A 19,733-nucleotide genomic window follows, 5' to 3' on the forward strand; every position below is an offset into this window, starting at 1 on the left:
TCACATACAACAACGTAATAGATGTCATATATCACATACAACAACGCAATAGATGTCATATATCACATACAACAACGCAATAGATGTCATATATCACATACAACAACGCAATAGATGTCATATATCACATACAACAACGCAATAGATGTCATATATCACATACAACAACGCAATAGATGTCATATATCACATACAACAACGCAATAGATGTCATATATCACATACAACACTGTAGTAGATGTCATATATCACATACAACAACGTAATAGATGTCATATATCACATACAACAACGTAATAGATGTCATATATCACATACAACAACGTAATAGATGTCATATATCACATACAACAACGTAATAGATGTCATATATCACATACAACAACGTAATAGATGTCATATATCACATACAACAACGTAATAGATGTCATATATCACATACAACAACGTAATAGATGTCATATATCACATACAACACCGTAATAGATGTCATATATCACATACAACAACGTAATAGATGTCATATATCACATACAACAACGTAATAGATGTCATATATCACATACAACAACGTAATAGGTGTCATGTATCACATACAACAATGTAATAGATGTCATGTATCACATACAACAATGTAATAGATGTCATGTATCACATACAACAACGTAATAGATGTCATATATCACATACAACAACGTAATAGATGTCATATATCACATACAACAATGTAATAGATGTCATATATCACATACAACAACGTAATAGATGTCATATATCACATACAACAATGTAATAGATGTCATATATCACATACAACAACGTAATAGATGTCATATATTACATACAACAACGTAATAGATGTCATATATCACATACAACAACGTAATAGATGTCATATATCACATACAACAACGTAATAGATGTCATATATCACATACAACAACGTAATAGATGTCATATATCACATACAACAACGCAATAGATGTCATATATCACATACAACAACGTAATAGATGTCATATATCACATACAACAACGTAATAGTCGTCATATATCACATACAACAATGTAATAGATGTCATATATCCCATACAACAACGTAATAGATGTCATATATCACATACAACAACGTTAAAGATGTCATATATCACATACAACAATGCAATAGATGTCATATATCACATACAACAATGTAATAGATGTCATATATCACATACAACAATGTAATAGATGTCATATATCACATACAACAACGTAATAGATGTCATATATCACATACAACAACGTAATAGATGTCATATATCACATACAACAATGTAATAGCTGTCATATATCACATACAACAATGTAATAGATGTCATATATCACATACAACAACGTAATAGGTGTCATGTATCACATACAACAATGTAATAGATGTCATGTATCACATACAACAATGTAATAGATGTCATATATCACATACAACAACGTAATAGATGTCATATATCACATACAACAACGTAATAGATGTCATATATCACACACAACAACGTAATAGATGTCATATATCACATACAACAACGTAATAGATGTCATATATCACATACAACAACGTAATAGATGTCATATATCACATACAACAACGTAATAGATGTCGTATATCACATACAACAACGTAATAGATGTCGTATATCACATACAACAACGTAATAGATGTCGTATATCACATACAACAACGTAATAGATGTCGTATATCACATATAAAAACGTAATAGATGTCGTAAATCACATACAACAACGTAATAGATGTCGTATATCACATACAACAACGTAATAGATGTCGTATATCACATACAACAATGTAATAGATGTCATATATCACATACAACACTGTAGTAGATGTCGTATATCACATACAACAATGTAATAGATGTCGTATATCACATACAACAACGTAATAGATGTCGTATATCACATACAACATTGTAATAGATGTCGTAAATCACATACAACAACGTAATAGATGTCGTATATCACATACAACAATGTAATAGATGTCATATATCACATACAACAATGTAATAGATGTCATATATCACATACAACACTGTAGTAGATGTCATATATCACATACAACAACGTAATAGATGTCATATATCACATACAACAACGTAATAGATGTCATATATCACATACAACAACGTAATAGATGTCATATATCACATACAACAACGTAATAGATGTCATATATCACATACAACAACGTAATAGATGTCATATATCACATACAACAACGTAATAGATGTCATATATCACATACAACAACGTAATAGATGTCATATATCACATACAACAACGTAATAGATGTCATATATCACATACAACAACGTAATAGATGTCATATATCACATACAACAACGTAATAGATGTCATATATCACATACAACAATGTAATAGATGTCATATATCACATACAACAATGTAATAGATGTCATATATCACATACAACAACGTAATAGACGTCATATATCACATACAACAACGTAATAGATGTCATATATCACATACAACAACGTAATAGATGTCATATATCACATACAACAATGTAATAGATGTCATATATCACATACAACAATGTAATAGATGTCATATATCACATACAACAATGTAATAGATGTCATATATCACATACAACAACGTAATAGATGTCATATATCACATACAACAACGTAATAGATGTCATATATCACATACAACAACGTAATAGATGTCATATATCACATACAACAACGTAATAGATGTCGTATATCACATACAACAACGTAATAGATGTCGTATATCACATACAACAACGTAATAGATGTCGTATATCACATACAACAACGTAATAGATGTCGTAAATCACATACAACAACGTAATAGATGTCGTATATCACATACAACAACGTAATAGATGTCGTATATCACATACAACATTGTAATAGATGTCGTAAATCACATACAACAACGTAATAGATGTCGTATATCACATACAACAATGTAATAGATGTCATATATCACATACAACAATGTAATAGATGTCATATATCACATACAACACTGTAGTAGATGTCATATATCACATACAACAACGTAATAGATGTCATATATCACATACAACAACATAATAGATGTCATATATCACATACAACAACGTAATAGATGTCATATATCACATACAACAACGTAATAGATGTCATATATCACATACAACAACGTAATAGATGTCATATATCACATACAACAACGCAATAGATGTCATATATCACATACAACAACGCAATAGATGTCATATATCACATACAACAACGCAATAGATGTCATATATCACATACAACAACGCAATAGATGTCATATATCACATACAACAACGCAATAGATGTCATATATCACATACAACAACGCAATAGATGTCATATATCACATACAACACTGTAGTAGATGTCATATATCACATACAACAACGTAATAGATGTCATATATCACATACAACAACGTAATAGATGTCATATATCACATACAACAACATAATAGATGTCATATATCACATACAACAACGTAATAGATGTCATATATCACATACAACAACGTAATAGCTGTCATATATCACATACAACAACGTAATAGATGTCATATATCACATACAACAACGTAATAGATGTCATATATCACATACAACAACGTAATAGATGTCATATATCACATACAACAACGTAATAGATGTCATATATCACATACAACAACGTAATAGATGTCATATATCACATACAACAACGTAATAGATGTCATATATCACATACAACAACGTAATAGATGTCATATATCACATACAACAACGTAATAGGTGTCATGTATCACATACAACAATGTAATAGATGTCATGTATCACATACAACAATGTAATAGATGTCATGTATCACATACAACAACATAATAGATGTCATATATCACATACAACAACGTAATAGATGTCATATATCACATACAACAATGTAATAGATGTCATATATCACATACAACAACGTAATAGATGTCATATATCACATACAACAATGTAATAGATGTCATATATCACATACAACAACAACGTAATAGATGTCATATATCACATACAACAACGTAATAGATGTCATATATCACATACAACAACGTAATAGATGTCGTATATCACATACAACAACGTAATAGATGTCGTATATCACATACAACAACGTAATAGATGTCGTATATCACATACAACAACGTAATAGATGTCGTATATCACATACAACAACGTAATAGATGTCGTAAATCACATACAACAACGTAATAGATGTCGTATATCACATACAACAATGTAATAGATGTCATATATCACATACAACAATGTAATAGATGTCATATATCACATACAACACTGTAGTAGATGTCATATATCACATACAACAACGTAATAGATGTCGTATATCACATACAACAACGTAATAGATGTCGTATATCACATACAACATTGTAATAGATGTCGTAAATCACATACAACAACGTAATAGATGTCGTATATCACATACAACAATGTAATAGATGTCATATATCACATACAACAATGTAATAGATGTCATATATCACATACAACACTGTAGTAGATGTCATATATCACATACAACAACGTAATAGATGTCATATATCACATACAACAACGTAATAGATGTCATATATCACATACAACAACGTAATAGATGTCATATATCACATACAACAACATAATAGATGTCATATATCACATACAACAACGCAATAGATGTCATATATCACATACAACAACGCAATAGATGTCATATATCACATACAACAACGCAATAGATGTCATATATCACATACAACAACGCAATGGATGTCATATATCACATACAACAACGCAATAGATGTCATATATCACATACAACAACGCAATAGATGTCATATATCACATACAACACTGTAGTAGATGTCATATATCACATACAACAACGTAATAGATGTCATATATCACATACAACAACGTAATAGATGTCATATATCACATACAACAACGTAATAGATGTCATATATCACATACAACAACGTAATAGATGTCATATATCACATACAACAACGTAATAGATGTCATATATCACATACAACAACGTAATAGATGTCATATATCACATACAACAACGTAATAGATGTCATATATCACATACAACAACGTAATAGATGTCATATATCACATACAACAACGTAATAGATGTCATATATCACATACAACAACGTAATAGGTGTCATGTATCACATACAACAATGTAATAGATGTCATGTATCACATACAACAATGTAATAGATGTCATGTATCACATACAACAATGTAATAGATGTCATATATCACATACAACAACGTAATAGATGTCATATATCACATACAACAATGTAATAGATGTCATATATCACATACAACAACGTAATAGATGTCATATATCACATACAACAATGTAATAGATGTCATATATCACATACAACAACGTAATAGATGTCATATATTACATACAACAACGTAATAGATGTCATATATCACATACAACAACGTAATAGATGTCATATATCACATACAACAACGTAATAGATGTCATATATCACATACAACAACGTAATAGATGTCATATATCACATACAACAACGCAATAGATGTCATATATCACATACAACAACGTAATAGATGTCATATATCACATACAACAACGTAATAGTCGTCATATATCACATACAACAATGTAATAGATGTCATATATCCCATACAACAACGTAATAGATGTCATATATCACATACAACAACGTTAAAGATGTCATATATCACATACAACAATGCAATAGATGTCATATATCACATACAACAATGTAATAGATGTCATATATCACATACAACAATGTAATAGATGTCATATATCACATACAACAACGTAATAGATGTCATATATCACATACAACAACGTAATAGATGTCATATATCACATACAACAATGTAATAGCTGTCATATATCACATACAACAATGTAATAGATGTCATATATCACATACAACAACGTAATAGGTGTCATGTATCACATACAACAATGTAATAGATGTCATGTATCACATACAACAATGTAATAGATGTCATATATCACATACAACAACGTAATAGATGTCGTAAATCACATACAACAACGTAATAGATGTCGTATATCACATACAACAATGTAATAGATGTCATATATCACATACAACAATGTAATAGATGTCATATATCACATACAACACTGTAGTAGATGTCATATATCACATACAACAACGTAATAGATGTCATATATCACATACAACAACGTAATAGATGTCATATATCACATACAACAACGTAATAGATGTCATATATCACATACAACAACGTAATAGATGTCATATATCACATACAGCAACGTAATAGATGTCATATATCACATACAACAATGTAATAGATGTCATATATCACATACAACAACGTAATAGATGTCATATATCACATACAACAATGTAATAGATGTCATATATCACATACAACAACGTAATAGATGTCATATATCACATACAACAACGTAATAGATGTCATATATCACATACAACAACGTAATAGATGTCATATATCACATACAACAACGTAATAGATGTCATATATCACATACAACAACGTAATAGATGTCATATATCACATACAGCAACGTAATAGATGTCATATATCACATACAACAATGTAATAGATGTCATATATCACATACAACAACGTAATAGATGTCATATATCACATACAACAATGTAATAGATGTCATATATCACATACAACAACGTAATAGATGTCATATATCACATACAACAACGTAATAGATGTCATATATCACATACAACAACGTAATAGATGTCGTATATCACATACAACAACGTAATAGATGTCGTATATCACATACAACAACGTAATAGATGTCGTATATCACATACAACAATGTAATAGATGTCATATATCACATACAACACTGTAGTAGATGTCATATATCACATACAACAACGTAATAGATGTCGTATATCACATACAACAATGTAATAGATGTCGTATATCACATACAACATTGTAATAGATGTCGTAAATCACATACAACAACGTAATAGATGTCGTGTATCACATACAACAATGTAATAGATGTCATATATCACATACAACAATGTAATAGATGTCATATATCACATACAACACTGTAGTAGATGTCATATATCACATACAACAACGTAATAGATGTCATATATCACATACAACAACGTAATAGATGTCATATATAACATACAACAACGTAATAGATGTCATATATCACATACAACAACGTAATAGATGTCATATATCACATACAACAACGTAATAGATGTCATATATCACATACAACAACGCAATAGATGTCATACATCACATACAACAACGTAATATATGTCATATATCACATACAACAACGTAATAGATGTCATATATCACATACAACAACGTAATAGATGTCATATATCACATACAACAATGTAATAGATGTCATATATCACATACAACACTGTAGTAGATGTCATATATCACATACAACAACGTAATAGATGTCATATATCACATACAACAACGTAATAGATGTCATATATCACATACAACAACGTAATAGATGTAATATATCACATACAACAATGTAATAGATGTCATATATCACATACAACACTGTAGTAGATGTCATATATCACATACAACAACGTAATAGATGTCATATATCACATACAACAACGTAATAGATGTCATATATCACATACAACAACGTAATAGATGTCATATATCACATACAACAACGTAATAGACGTCATATATCACATACAACAACGTAATAGATGTCATATATCACATACAACAATGTAATAGCTGTCATATATCACATACAACAACGTAATAGATGTCATATATCACATACAACAACGTAATAGATGTCATATATCACATACAACAACGTAATAGATGTCATATATCACATACAACAACGTAATAGATGTCATATATCACATACAACAACGTAATAGGTGTCATGTATCACATACAACAATGTAATAGATGTCATGTATCACATACAACAATGTAATAGATGTCATATATCACATACAACAACGTAATAGATGTCATATATCACATACAACAACGTAATAGATGTCATATATCACATACAACAATGTAATGGATGTCATATATCACATACAACAACGTAATAGATGTCATATATCACATACAACAACGTAATAGATGTCATATATCACATACAACAACGTAATAGATGTCATGTATCACATACAACAACGTAATAGATGTCATATATCACATACAACAACGTAATAGATGTCATATATCACATACAACAACGCAATAGATGTCATATATCACATACAACAACGTAATAGATGTCATATATCACATACAACAACGTAATAGATGTCATATATCACATACAACGTAATAGATGTCATATATCACATAAAACAACGTAATAGTCGTCATATATCACATACAACAACGTTAAAGATGTCATATATCACATACAACAATGCAATAGATGTCATATATCACATACAACAACGTTAAAGATGTCATATATCACATACAACAATGCAATAGATGTCATATATCACATACAACAATGTAATAGATGTCATATATCACATACAACAATGTAATAGATGTCATATATCACATACAACAACATAATAGATGTCATATATCACATACAATAACGTAATAGATGTCATATATCACATACAACAACGTAATAGATGTCATATATCACATACAACAACGTAATAGATGTCATATATCACATACAACAACGTAATAGCTGTCATATATCACATACAACAACGTAATAGATGTCATATATCACATACAACAACGTAATAGGTGTCATGTATCACATACAACAACGTAATAGATGTCATGTATCACATACAACAATGTAATAGATGTCATATATCACATACAACAACGTAATAGATGTCATATATCACATACAACAACGTAATAGATGTCATATATCACATACAACAACGTAATAGATGTCATATATCACATACAACAACGTAATAGATATCATATATCACATACAACAACGTAATAGATGTCGTATATCACATACAACAACGTAATAGATGTCGTATATCACATACAACAACGTAATAGATGTCGTATATCACATACAACAACGTAATAGATGTCGTAAATCACATACAACAACGTAATAGGTGTCGTATATCACATACAACAACGTAATAGATGTCGTATATCACATACAACATTGTAATAGATGTCGTAAATCACATACAACAACGTAATAGATGTCGTATATCACATACAACAATGTAATAGATGTCATATATCACATACAACAATGTAATAGATGTCATATATCACATACAACACTGTAGTAGATGTCATATATCACATACAACAACGTAATAGATGTCATATATCACATACAACAACATAATAGATGTCATATATCACATACAACAACGTAATAGATGTCATATATCACATACAACAACGTAATAGATGTCATATATCACATACAACAACGTAATAGATGTCATATATCACATACAACAACGCAATAGATGTCATATATCACATACAACAACGCAATAGATGTCATATATCACATACAACAACGCAATAGATGTCATATATCACATACAACAACGCAATAGATGTCATATATCACATACAACAACGCAATAGATGTCATATATCACATACAACAACGCAATAGATGTCATATATCACATACAACACTGTAGTAGATGTCATATATCACATACAACAACGTAATAGATGTCATATATCACATACAACAACGTAATAGATGTCATATATCACATACAACAACATAATAGATGTCATATATCACATACAACAACGTAATAGATGTCATATATCACATACAACAACGTAATAGCTGTCATATATCACATACAACAACGTAATAGATGTCATATATCACATACAACAACGTAATAGATGTCATATATCACATACAACAACGTAATAGATGTCATATATCACATACAACAACGTAATAGATGTCATATATCACATACAACAACGTAATAGGTGTCATGTATCACATACAACAATGTAATAGATGTCATGTATCACATACAACAATGTAATAGATGTCATGTATCACATACAACAACGTAATAGATGTCATATATCACATACAACAACGTAATAGATGTCATATATCACATACAACAATGTAATAGATGTCATATATCACATACAACAACGTAATAGATGTCATATATCACATACAACAATGTAATAGATGTCATATATCACATACAACAACAACGTAATAGATGTCATATATCACATACAACAACGTAATAGATGTCATATATCACATACAACAACGTAATAGATGTCGTATATCACATACAACAACGTAATAGATGTCGTATATCACATACAACAACGTAATAGATGTCGTATATCACATACAACAACGTAATAGATGTCGTATATCACATACAACAACGTAATAGATGTCGTAAATCACATACAACAACGTAATAGATGTCGTATATCACATACAACAATGTAATAGATGTCATATATCACATACAACAATGTAATAGATGTCATATATCACAAACAACACTGTAGTAGATGTCATATATCACATACAACAACGTAATAGATGTCGTATATCACATACAACAACGTAATAGATGTCGTATATCACATACAACATTGTAATAGATGTCGTAAATCACATACAACAACGTAATAGATGTCGTATATCACATACAACAATGTAATAGATGTCATATATCACATACAACAATGTAATAGATGTCATATATCACATACAACACTGTAGTAGATGTCATATATCACATACAACAACGTAATAGATGTCATATATCATATACAACAACGTAATAGATGTCATATATCACATACAACAACGTAATAGATGTCATATATCACATACAACAACGTAATAGATGTCATATATCACATACAACAACGCAATAGATGTCATATATCACATACAACAACGCAATAGATGTCATATATCACATACAACAACGCAATAGATGTCATATATCACATACAACAACGCAATAGATGTCATATATCACATACAACAACGCAATAGATGTCATATATCACATACAACAACGCAATAGATGTCATATATCACATACAACACTGTAGTAGATGTCATATATCACATACAACAACGTAATAGATGTCATATATCACATACAACAACGTAATAGATGTCATATATCACATACAACAACGTAATAGATGTCATATATCACATACAACAACGTAATAGATGTCATATATCACATACAACAACGTAATAGATGTCATATATCACATACAACAACGTAATAGATGTCATATATCACATACAACAACGTAATAGATGTCATATATCACATACAACAACGTAATAGATGTCATATATCACATACAACAACGTAATAGATGTCATATATCACATACAACAACGTAATAGATGTCATATATCACATACAACAACGTAATAGGTGTCATGTATCACATACAACAATGTAATAGATGTCATGTATCACATACAACAATGTAATAGATGTCATGTATCACATACAACAACGTAATAGATGTCATATATCACACACAACAACGTAATAGATGTCATATATCACATACAACAATGTAATAGATGTCATATATCACATACAACAACGTAATAGATGTCATATATCACATACAACAATGTAATAGATGTCATATATCACATACAACAACGTAATAGATGTCATATATCACATACAACAATGTAATAGATGTCATATATCACATACAACAATGTAATAGATGTCATATATCACATACAACAACGTAATAGATGTCATATATCACATACAACAACGTAATAGATGTCATATATCACATACAACAATGTAATAGCTGTCATATATCACATACAACAATGTAATAGATGTCATATATCACATACAACAACGTAATAGGTGTCATGTATCACATACAACAATGTAATAGATGTCATGTATCACATACAACAATGTAATAGATGTCATATATCACATACAACAACGTAATAGATGTCATATATCACATACAACAACGTAATAGATGTCATATATCACACACAACAACGTAATAGATGTCATATATCACATACAACAACGTAATGGATGTCATATATCACATACAACAACGTAATAGATGTCATATATCACATACAACAACGTAATAGATGTCGTATATCACATACAACAACGTAATAGATGTCGTATATCACATACAACAACGTAATAGATGTCGTATATCACATACAACAACGTAATAGATGTCGTATATCACATATAACAACGTAATAGATGTCGTAAATCACATACAACAACGTAATAGATGTCGTATATACCATACCATACCATACCAACTTTATTTATAAAGCCCTTTAAAAACAACCACAGTTGAAAAACAAAGGGCTGTACACCACAAAGAAATAAAGGCAAAGGACAGACTAAAAAATAAAATTTAAAACAGAAGTAAAATACACATTAAAAAAGCAAATACAAAATTACCCTAAGAACAATTTTGTTAGATAAAAAGCAGTTAAAAAAGTTAAAAGTTAAAAACAGTTTAAAGTCTCATGCTGGGTTAAAAGCCAGTGAATAAAAATGGGTTTTAAGAAGGGTCTTAAAAATAGCCAAAGAAGGGGCCTGTCTCACATGAAGTGGAAGATCATTCCAGAGTTTTGGGCCCGTAACAGAGAAGGCTCTGTCCCCCCTGAGCTTACGCTTGGATTTGGGTACCTCCAGGATCAGCTGATCAGCTGACCTGAGGGACCGGGTGGGGGCATAGAGGTGGAGCAGCTCAGAGAGGTAAGGTGGGGCAAGACCATGTAAGGATTTAAAAACAAGTAAGATTATTTTAAAATGGACTCTAAAAGACACAGGCAGCCAGTGGAGGGAGGCTAAAACAGGAGTAATGTGCTCTCTTTTTCTTGTGTTTGTTAAAAGTCGGGCAGCTGCATTTTGGACCAGCTGCAGACGTGAGAGGGAGGACTGACTAATTCCAAAATATAAAGCGTTACAGTAATCCAGCCGAGATGTAATAAAGGCATGGATTACTGTCTCAAACTGTTGCCTAGAAAGCAGGTTTTTAACCTTAGCCAGCTGACGTAAATAAAAAAAGCTGGCTTTCACCACTGTGCCAATCTGACGGTCCAATTTAAAATCACTGTCAATACGAAAACCCAGGTTGGTGATCATGGGCTTAACGTACAAAGCCAAGGGGCCAAAGTCAACAGGGGGAAGCTCACAGGTACCACTAGGTCCAAACACTATTACTTCTGTCTTCTTTTCATTGAAGTTTAAGAAGTTTAGGGCCATCCAGGCCTTGATGTCATCAAGACAAGCAAGTAATGGCTGTATTGAAGAGGCATGATTTTTCTTTAACGGAAAATACATTTGTGTGTCATCAGCGTAACAATGAAAACAAATACCATGCTTTCTTAGGATTGAGCCCAGGGGAAGTAAATAAATAGAAAAGAGCAGTGGTCCTAAAACTGAGCCCTGTGGGACCCCACATGTTAAGGGAGCAACAGAAGATTCAGAACCAGCAACATTTACAGAGAAGGTCCTGTTAGTCAAATATGACTTCAGCCAACTCAGGGCAGTACCACAGATGCCCACTTGATGTTGTAGGCGGCTAATTAAAATATTATGGTCCACCGTATCAAATGCTGCTGTTAGATCGAGTAAAACTAAAATCACATGATCACCTAAGTCTGTTGCTCGAAAGATGTCATTAAAAACCCTTACTAATGCTGACTCGGTACTATGGAGGGGTTTAAACCCAGACTGAAAGACTTCTAAAATATCAGAGTCCTCTAAAAAAGTGTTTAACTGGGTAAAAACAATCTTCTCCAAGATTTTTGAGAGAAAAGGCAGCTTAGAAATGGGTCTAAAATGGGCTAAAACTGAACTGTCCAGACCAGGTTTCTTTAAAAGTGGTTGAACCACAGCGTGTTTAAAACTGGTAGGAACCACACCAGAAAACAAACTGCTATTTAAAATGTTAAGAACAGGCTGCCCTATACAAGAAAACACTTCTTTAAAAAATGTAGGAGGGACAGCATCATGGGGGGAACCTGAGGGCTTCATATGATTAGTTAACTCTTGTAACTGCCGCAGAGTCACTTGCTCAAACTGATTAAAAACAGCAGAGTAGTTAAACGGGACAGAAGGGTCAGAGGTCGGAACAGAGATGAGAGCCCTCGTTGTGGCAATCTTATCAATAAAATACTTTAAAAAGGCATTGCACAATTCAGAGGAGGGTTCCAAACATGTAGGCTGAGGGGCATTAAGAACAGAGTCAATGGTTTTGAATAAAACACGAGGGTCAAGACTATTTGAGGCAATAATGTTTGCCAAATGTTCTCTTTTTGCCTCTTTTACTGTGCTCTGATATCGATGCCAACAGTCCTTTAAAATCTGGAGTGACACCTGAAGCTTGTCCTTCTTCCACCTGCGTTCAGCTTTGCGGCACTCACGTCTGATCGCACGGCTTCTCTCATTAAACCAGGGTTCTGATTTAGTTTTGGCCTTTTTGATTTTTAAAGGAGCCACTGAGTTCAAGACTGTGTCACAGGTGGAGTCAAACAATACATTGAGTTTCTCAGTGTCAGAAAAAACAGACTCTGTGCTAGAAAAAACAGAGTCAGAGGGTAAAAAAACCTGGTTAAAAGCAGTAATAAACTGACCAGCAGTGGAAGGGTTAAAAACTCGACAGAGACGCGCAGGAGCGCGCGCTCCAGCTGTCAAGCGGTTAAAACTGGCCTCAAATATGACAGGCATATGGTCTGAAAGCACATTGTCACAAATGTCCAAGTTAGACACAGGTAGACCATATGAAAGGACAAGATCAAGCGTGTGACCACGTCCGTGTGTGGGGCCAGACACAAACTGTGTCAAATTAAAAGAGTCAATAAGGTTTAAAAAATCCTTCACCAGTGGTTTGTCGGGACAGCATACATGGATATTAAAATCTCCAACAATGAGGACACGATCATAGCGGGGCATAATTCCTGCTAAAAAGTCCGAAAAGTCATCGATGAAGTCCTTATTGTATTTGGGCGGGCGGTAAATGACAGCGCACATCACCGCGTCAGCGCGACACACCTCAAATAAAGTCAATTCAAAGCTGGCAAAAAATGACGAAGGAAAGCATTGCTTACATTTATAGTCATTTTTATAAAGTGTCGCCGTTCCTCCTCCACGGCCTGATGCACGAGGAGAGTTAAAATAGCAACAGTCTGCCGGCAGAAGTTCGGAGAAAACGCTGGACTCACCGGTACCGAGCCACGTCTCCGTTATGCACATGAAGTCCAGACAGCGTGACTCGAAGAAATCCCTGAGTGGAAACGTTTTGTTCGCCACTGATCTGGCGTTTACCAGACCAATTCTGGCAGGAGATGAGACCGGCGTCGCAGCATACCGTGAATCCCGGCACAACAACTTTAAATTGGAGGGATTCACCCCACGTTGGCGGCACCGGGCTGAGCAGGTGCGGGTGCGGCGCGTCCCGGGTCTCTCAACGGGGCCGATTTTCGGTACAGGGTAACCCGTTGGATCCACGGAGGTCCAGCAAGCAACAAGGGAACCGCTTAATCCATTTCCCGTCCGGGCAGCGCTGGAAGAGCACGCCAACAGCACTCTCTGCTTTACCCGGCGGCCACTACGGGTGCCGCGGCGACGCTTCCGCGGAAAGCTCAGGGCTGGAACCCGGAAGAGGTGAGCTGGTATTCCTGACAGCAACGGGGGCAAAACATTTGGACCACCAAGATCAAAAGAACAATTATTTTTGATAGGTGGTCGAAAAAACAACAATTCTTGGCGATCATACACCAGCAGAGACTCGAACTGTTTAGTGCAGTAGGATAAAATCAACAAAAACTGAAACCAGACTGAGAGCGGTAGACGGCCAGCCACACACGACGGCGCCATCTTGTCTGTATATCACATACAACAACGTAATAGATGTCGTATATCACATACAACAACGTAATAGATGTCATATATCACATACAACAACGTAATAGATGTCATATATCACATACAACAACGTAATAGGTGTCATGTATCACATACAACAATGTAATAGATGTCATGTATCACATACAACAATGTAATAGATGTCATGTATCACATACAACAATGTAATAGATGTCATATATCACATACAACAACGTAATAGATGTCATATATCACATACAACAATGTAATAGATGTCATATATCACATACAACAACGTAATAGATGTCATATATCACATACAACAATGTAATAGATGTCATATATCACATACAACAACGTAATAGATGTCATATATTACATACAACAACGTAATAGATGTCATATATCACATACAACAACGTAATAGATGTCATATATCACATACAACAACGTAATAGATGTCATATATCACATACAACAACGTAATAGATGTCATATATCACATACAACAACGCAATAGATGTCATATATCACATACAACAACGTAATAGATGTCATATATCACATACAACAACGTAATAGTCGTCATATATCACATACAACAATGTAATAGATGTCATATATCCCATACAACAACGTAATAGATGTCATATATCACATACAACAACGTTAAAGATGTCATATATCACATACAACAATGCAATAGATGTCATATATCACATACAACAATGTAATAGATGTCATATATCACATACAACAATGTAATAGATGTCATATATCACATACAACAACGTAATAGATGTCATATATCACATACAACAACGTAATAGATGTCATATATCACATACAACAATGTAATAGCTGTCATATATCACATACAACAATGTAATAGATGTCATATATCACATACAACAACGTAATAGGTGTCATGTATCACATACAACAATGTAATAGATGTCATGTATCACATACAACAATGTAATAGATGTCATATATCACATACAACAACGTAATAGATGTCGTAAATCACATACAACAACGTAATAGATGTCGTATATCACATACAACAATGTAATAGATGTCATATATCACATACAACAATGTAATAGATGTCATATATCACATACAACACTGTAGTAGATGTCATATATCACATACAACAACGTAATAGATGTCGTATATCACATACAACAACATAATAGATGTCGTATATCACATACAACATTGTAATAGATGTCGTAAATCACATACAACAACGTAATAGATGTCGTATATCACATACAACAATGTAATAGATGTCATATATCACATACAACAATGTAATAGATGTCATATATCACATACAACACTGTAGTAGATGTCATATATCACATACAACAACGTAATAGATGTCATATATCACATACAACAACGTAATAGATGTCATATATCACATACAACAACGTAATAGATGTCATATATCACATACAACAACGTAATAGATGTCATATATCACATACAACAACGCAATAGATGTCATATATCACATACAACAACACAATAGATGTCATATATCACATACAACAACGCAATAGATGTCATATATCACATACAACAACGCAATAGATGTCATATATCACATACAACAACGCAATAGATGTCATATATCACATACAACAACGCAATAGATGTCATATATCACATACAACACTGTAGTAGATGTCATATATCACATACAACAACGTAATAGATGTCATATATCACATACAACAACGTAATAGATGTCATATATCACATACAACAACGTAATAGATGTCATATATCACATACAACAACGTAATAGATGTCATATATCACATACAACAACGTAATAGATGTCATATATCACATACAACAACGTAATAGATGTCATATATCACATACAACAACGTAATAGATGTCATATATCACATACAACAACGTAATAGATGTCATATATCACATACAACAACGTAATAGATGTCATATATCACATACAACAACGTAATAGATGTCATATATCACATACAACAACGTAATAGGTGTCATGTATCACATACAACAATGTAATAGATGTCATGTATCACATACAACAATGTAATAGATGTCATGTATCACATACAACAACGTAATAGATGTCATATATCACATACAACAACGTAATAGATGTCATATATCACATACAACAATGTAATAGATGTCATATATCACATACAACAACGTAATAGATGTCATATATCACATACAACAATGTAATAGATGTCATATATAACATACAACAACGTAATAGATGTCATATATTACATACAACAACGTAATAGATGTCATATATCACATACAACAACGTAATAGATGTCATATATCACATACAACAACGTAATAGATGTCATATATCACATACAACAACGTAATAGATGTCATATATCACATACAACAACGCAATAGATGTCATATATCACATACAACAACGTAATAGATGTCATATATCACATACAACAACGTAATAGTCGTCATATATCACATACAACAATGTAATAGATGTCATATATCCCATACAACAACGTAATAGATGTCATATATCACATACAACAACGTTAAAGATGTCATATATCACATACAACAATGCAATAGATGTCATATATCACATACAACAATGTAATAGATGTCATATATCACATACAACAATGTAATAGATGTCATATATCACATACAACAACGTAATAGATGTCATATATCACATACAACAACGTAATAGATGTCATATATCACATACAACAATGTAATAGCTGTCATATATCACATACAACAATGTAATAGATGTCATATATCACATACAACAACGTAATAGATGTCATGTTATGACACAGAGTATTTATGTGTCTGCAGCATCCTTTCCTCAAGCTGGCCAAGCCTCTGTCCAGCCTGACTCCTCTCATCCTGGCTGCCAAGGAGGCCATGAGGAGCAACCGCTAAGTTAGCGTCTGAGAGGAGCAACCGCTAAGTTAGCGTCTGAGAGGAGCAACCGCTAAGTTAGCGTCTGAGAGGAGCAACCGCTAAGTTAGCGTCTGAGAGGAGCAACCGCTAAGTTAGCGTCTGAGAGGAGGGTACGCCACACAGTCATAACACCAGCGGGTTTTTTTTTTTATACTTCTGCCAACATTCTTTTAGGGCTCGTTCACATCCACACTGACACAAGTCATTACGTGTGGGGAGCATTTGACAGAGTTACATCATCTGCCACCCTCTTCCTGTCATGTACATGTGTAGTACATATTACTCATGTACATGACTTATATGTCATCAATATGTGCAGTACATATAAGCATGTACATGACTTATATGTCATCAATATGTACAGTACATATAAGCATGTACATGACTTATATGTCATCAATATGTACAGTACATATAAGCATGTACATGACTTATATGTCATCAATATGTGCAGTACATATAACTCATGTACATGCTTATATGTCATCAATATGTACAGTACATATAAGCAATGACCACAACTAGTTGTATTAAATATGATGTGGCGGACAACTAGTTGTTATGATGTAAATGACTAGTTCTTCTTATGAAAAATGTTTATGATGACAAGTTGT

General features: G+C 32.7%; 1 protein-coding gene across 2 annotated transcripts in view; it reads left to right on the forward strand.

The window, feature by feature from the left end:
• LOC133647133 (serine/threonine-protein kinase PAK 2-like) overlaps positions 1 to 19,476 on the forward strand; it is a 71,760-nt gene extending 52,284 nt beyond the window's left edge. The window contains exon 15 of one of the 2 annotated variants that reach the window (XM_062043261.1): positions 19,012 to 19,475. In XM_062043261.1, the coding sequence (XP_061899245.1) occupies positions 19,012 to 19,098 (87 nt within the window). In that variant the 3' untranslated portion in view covers positions 19,099 to 19,475. Of the gene's footprint in view, positions 1 to 19,011 lie in introns of both variants that reach the window. The other variant, XM_062043262.1, reaches the window with a different exon arrangement.
• Positions 19,477 to 19,733: the final 257 nt, after the last annotated feature.

Source organism: Entelurus aequoreus, linkage group LG03, assembly GCF_033978785.1.
Source record: "Entelurus aequoreus isolate RoL-2023_Sb linkage group LG03, RoL_Eaeq_v1.1, whole genome shotgun sequence".
In the NCBI taxonomy this organism is placed as follows: domain Eukaryota; kingdom Metazoa; phylum Chordata; class Actinopteri; order Syngnathiformes; family Syngnathidae; genus Entelurus; species Entelurus aequoreus.